Here is a 4731-nt window from a genome sequence, read left to right on the forward strand (position 1 = left end):
AAAAAAAAAAATAATAATAATAAAAAAATAAAAATGTTCAAATAATAAAAAAATGTTCAAATAAGTGCTCATTTACTGTTTTGATAAAAAAGATTTTCCTGTATCCTATGTCCCCCAGATGTTTGGGAGGCTGTGCAGGGGTGGCTGGGTCATCTTCAGCTTTTCCTACAATGAACAGAGCCAAAGCCCTTCAAGTTCTATGCAAAACCTTGTGAGCCAACTCAAATAGAGTCATTGCTCTTCCCGGTTCCCAGGCCACCAAGGAGGCCTGTTCCATTTCTCTGCTGGCCACTTGATTTCCTTCTCTTGAGTCTCCTCTAGTCCTTTGGTTCTGCTCACTGGACTCGCTCCAAGTTCACCCATTAGCCACTGACCAGAGAAAAGAAATCACCTTCCCCAGGTAATGGCATCTAGCCACGGTCAGGCTGAGTGGTCATTCTCAAAGCGGAGTGGCTGCAGCTGAGACTAGGCATGGTCTTAGGGCTTCATCCCCTTAAAAGGATTCCCCACCCAGCTGACCTTAAAGTTGTTTTCCCCACCTTGGTTTCATCCCGCAGAATAAGATCCAGCGGATTGAGAACTTGGCATGCATCACCTCCCTGCGGTATGTGGCACCAAGACAGCAAAGGAGTAAGGCGTTGGGTGGTGAGAAACCGGCTACTCCCCTAGAATTGTCTGGGGGCTCTCCAAGCCTGGCTCTCTGCCAGCTGAGACGGCTGGCTCTGCTCTCCTCACCCCACTCTGTGCCCCCACTTGTCGGCCAGCTGTCTGCACTGGGGAGCCCTCCCTCCTCCAGCAGTCTTTCCTCCCTCTTCCCCTGCAGCTTCCTGTCTCTGGCAGGAAACCAAATCAGGCAGGTGGAAAACCTCCTTGACCTCCAGTACCTCCAGTTTCTGGACCTTTCTGAGAACCTGATAGAGGTCCTAAAGCTAGGTAGGAGCGCCACGCATGCCCTGGCTCATGGAGTGGTTCCCAAGTGGCGTCCTTCCTCCTCTTGGCTCCAAGCTCCTTGTGGTTTTGCTTCTCTCCCTGGTGGTGGTGGTGGGGGTGGCAGAGCGGGCATGAGCCCCTCACTCATTCTTTCTACCGCACAGACGAGTTCCCCCAGAGCCTTCTCATCCTCAACCTGTGTGGGAACCCTTGCACCACCCAGGATGGCTACAGGTGAGGAGGGTAGGGGTAAAGAAGTGCTAGATGAGCCCCGCCCACTGCTCCAGGAAGCTTCTCTCTGCCTGCCTCCCGCATGTATCCCCTGGGCCCTCTGCCCCTACACTGATCTGTCCCTTTCTATCCAGCACCTCACAAGCCTTTTGCTCTTTGGGTTGACCCCAGGTCCATCCCCTAGTCTCGGGGTCATACCCACCCAGGTATGGGCACTGAAGCACACGTCAGTCACTGTATTGTCCCAGGCTCTTCACCATGCATGCCCTCATGGGTGACCTCTGCTCCTTCTGCCTTACAGGAAGACGGTGATAGAATCCCTGCCACTGCTCTTGGACCTGGACAAACAGCCTATAATTGAGCGCTGGACCTCCGACGAAGAGGATAAATCCTCAGATGAGGAGGAGGAATTTCCGGAGCTGAATGGCCCGTTCTGCGCAGAGCGAGGTGATTATTTCCAGGCTTGTGTCCTCCCCAGGCTCGCATTGCCCTAGGAGAGGGGGTAATGGCACCAGCACTGTACTAGAAATCTGCCATGATCTCTCAGCTCTGCAGTCGCCTTTACTCCAGGTCTTTCATGTTCCCGAGTGCCAGTCAGGACAGTGGAAGGTGACATCTTCCCAGCGTGGCTCAGGGTTACTTGCTCACTTTCCATCAGCCACAGGGCCACCTGCTACTCATGATGGAGTGAGTGTCTATGGCCCTCCTCTGTCTGGAATTGCAGGTGTCTGGAATTGGCAGGATCTAATCCGAGGATGCAGGGTCCATCTCTTCCCAGCGCCAGCCTGATACTTTTTCTACTAGGGATGCCAGGAGGTTTACCAAAGACATACCTGAGCCCAAGGCCTTCCTGCCGAGCTCAGGGCTCTGCTTTTCCTCCCCCAGGGTTCTTCAAGGACTTGGAGCAGGAACTGCAGCAGCATAGGGAGCAAAGGCAGCAGGAGGTCCTGGCAGAGCACTTGTCCAGGATGGAGACTCAGCCTGTCCTCACTGACCTGCCCATCCTGCCTGCAATGCCCATGGCTGGGGATGGCAGCCCTGCTGTTACTGTGCAGCCCGAGAAAGAGTTGGCCCCTAAGGCCGCCTCCTCAACTGAGACCACCTCTTCTACCATGAAACCAGTGCCCAGGAGCCACAAAAGCTCTGTCCGGGCGAGGAAGAGAGCACCAACAGCCACAGCCACAGCCAAGACCTCTCTGGCTGCAGCCCCCAGTAAGACAAAAACTATACCCAGAAGAAACACCAAGTAACGCACAGCCTCTGTGCACTTGCCCTCCTTCCCGGGCCCCTTCCTCTCTAGTGGCAGGAGCCCCAGCTTCCAATAAAGCATCTTAGGGCTTAGAATGCTTTTCATGTCACGTGGGTTAAGTCAAGGAAAGGAACGAAAACCAGATGTCAAAAACACAATCCCCAAAAGCAGCTTAACCTTTCAAGAACGACCAAGAGGGCTGGGTTCCTAGTGGGCTCGCTGCTCCTCTAGTGGGCAACAAGTGGAGATCACCTCACAAAGCTTTGTGGTGTTTTGTTTTGTTTTTTGGGTTTTGTTTTTGGTTTTTTGAGACAGAGTTTCTTTGTAGCTTTGGGGTCTGTCCTGGAACTAGCTCTTGTAGACCAGGTTGGCCTCAAACTCACAGAGATCCACCTGCCTCTGCCTCCCAAGTGCTGGGATTAAAGGCGTGCGCCAGCTTCTTGTTTTGTTTTGTTTTGTTTTTTTTGGTTTTTTCGAGACAGGGTTTCTCTGTGGCTTTTTGGAGCCTGTCCTGGAACTAGCTCTGTAGACCAGGCTGGTCTCGAACTCACAGAGATCTGCCTGCCTCTGCCTCCCAAGTGCTGGGATTAAAGGCGTGAGCCACCATCGCCCGGCCTCTTGTTTTGTTTTTAAGATAGGGCCTCACTGTGTAATCCTTGCTGGCCTGGAGCTCACAGAAATCCACCTGCCTCTGCCTCCTGAGTAGTTAGATTAAAGACTGCGTCACCATGCAGTCCAAGCTAAGGACTAAACCCTTGCTTTTCATGTCACATGGTGTCCCCAAATAGCAGCCAGCTCTCATGAGGCATCTTGGGTCTTCATGCAAACATGCATGAATTAGGTCCCATCACATCCATCATCAGGGGTTATGGCTTGGCACCACAGCTCCAGCAACCAGTCTGCTGGGAACTGCCCTTGCCCTGGCTCATCTCTCCCCAATAGACCTGAGATTCAATTCACTGAATAAGGAAGTAAAACATATTTATTAAGCCAAAGGTGTACCAGCCACCCAGAACCTGGATGAGCGGTGTGAAGGGGATGACTGTGACCCCCACCCCCACCCCCACAGCTCAGGGCAGCTGGCCCCAAAGCTCCTACACCCAGCAGGCCAAGAGGGGCTGTACACTTAAGCATAGGCCTGGTGCTCCTTCTCCACAAAGGCTTGGAAGAGGCCGCTCAGCCTGTGGGGAGGCAGGGTCTGTTCACCAGTTAGTAGTTTTCTGAGAGCCTCCAGGCCCTCCAGCTCCAAACTCTGTTGCTTTTGCTGGACACGTTTTCCCTGATCCTGCCAGGAAAGGTAGAGGTGGACCCCCCTCCTCCATGCAGGAGAAACCCGAGACTAGCTGAAGACCCCACCAACCCCAGCTCTGCCCTTATGAGTCCAGACTATCTGGAAGGTATTTCCTACCTGCCCCTCCTCCATCAGCCCCAGGGCTGCCTGGTGTCCGCGATAGAGCAAGTGCCGCCGATCCACCTGCGTCTGGAATCGGGGGAGGATCCGAACAGGGTCCTGGGCTCCAAAAGTGGGGGACAGCACCTGGGGGGCCTGGGCCACCCCTGTTTCAAAGATGAAAGGTTTGAATACCGACCTAATGAGACACAGATGGAAGGTCCGAAGTAGCAGCAGGGCACGTGTCCTGCCATGTCCCCTGGCCAGTGTGTCCTCTTCACCCTCACCTGGATGGGTCTGGTGTGGCAGTGAAGAAATGGACACAGGGCTTTGTGGGATCCCGGGGCAGGACCGACACCATACTGGCGGTGGTGCGGAAGCCTCCAGAGTCCATGCAGATGCCGCTTTCCTTGTTCCTGAGAATGTCCATCATCACCTCTGCCGTGATACTCCCTGCAAAGGAGAGTGTGAGAGAGACTCCCAGCTAGGGGGCCGTGGCCCCCTTGCCCACCACCCACAGACCTTGCCGTTGCTGCAGCAGCTCACGCCCAGCCCGGAAGCGGGCCTTGGCAGCTTCCATCCGCACAGGTTGCTGGGTCAGGGAGAAGACCTCTGCAAAGTCGAAGGTGCCCTGTCCAGTCCACCAACCCTGGGCCTTGGCGTGGCTGCGGAGCTCTGGGTGCTCTGCTGAGATGTCTGTGCCAATGCTCAGCTGGTTAGAAATGTTCCGGGCGCCTCCTGTGGAAGAAGAGGGGTTTATTCATCTAACATGGAGCACCCGCTGTATGCCAAATCCTGGGGGAGGTGCTTAGATTACGGTTTTAAGAAGCACAACCTGGCCGGGCGATGGTGGCGCACACCTTTAATCCCAGCACTTGGGAGGCAGAGGCAGGCGGATCTCTGTGAGTTCGAGACCAGCCTGGTCTACAGA

At 54.4% G+C, this 4731-nt stretch overlaps 2 protein-coding genes across 3 annotated transcripts in view; one reads left to right on the forward strand and one right to left on the reverse strand.

Annotated features, from left to right (window-relative positions):
- The window catches only part of Lrrc46 (leucine rich repeat containing 46), a 6483-nt gene extending 3976 nt beyond the window's left edge, over positions 1 to 2507 (forward strand). For both annotated transcript variants that reach the window (XM_026789875.1, XM_005368332.2), the window contains 5 exons: positions 558 to 604; positions 824 to 933; positions 1095 to 1164; positions 1463 to 1608; positions 2047 to 2507. In XM_026789875.1, the coding sequence (XP_026645676.1) occupies positions 558 to 604; positions 824 to 933; positions 1095 to 1164; positions 1463 to 1608; positions 2047 to 2411 (738 nt within the window). In that variant the 3' untranslated portion in view covers positions 2412 to 2507. The remainder of the gene's footprint in view (positions 1 to 557; positions 605 to 823; positions 934 to 1094; positions 1165 to 1462; positions 1609 to 2046) is intronic.
- Positions 2508 to 3385: 878 nt separating this feature from the next.
- Positions 3386 to 4731, reverse strand: part of Scrn2 (secernin 2) — a 4289-nt gene continuing 2943 nt past the window's right edge. Inside the window, exons 3-6 of the mRNA XM_026789825.1 lie at positions 4323 to 4538; positions 4088 to 4253; positions 3819 to 3999; positions 3386 to 3695 (exon numbers count right to left, since the gene is read on the reverse strand). Of these exons, the coding sequence (XP_026645626.1) occupies positions 3537 to 3695; positions 3819 to 3999; positions 4088 to 4253; positions 4323 to 4538 (722 nt within the window). The 3' untranslated portion in view covers positions 3386 to 3536. The remainder of the gene's footprint in view (positions 3696 to 3818; positions 4000 to 4087; positions 4254 to 4322; positions 4539 to 4731) is intronic.

Source organism: Microtus ochrogaster, unplaced genomic scaffold (genome assembly GCF_000317375.1).
Source record: "Microtus ochrogaster isolate Prairie Vole_2 unplaced genomic scaffold, MicOch1.0 UNK31, whole genome shotgun sequence".
NCBI lineage: Eukaryota > Metazoa > Chordata > Mammalia > Rodentia > Cricetidae > Microtus > Microtus ochrogaster.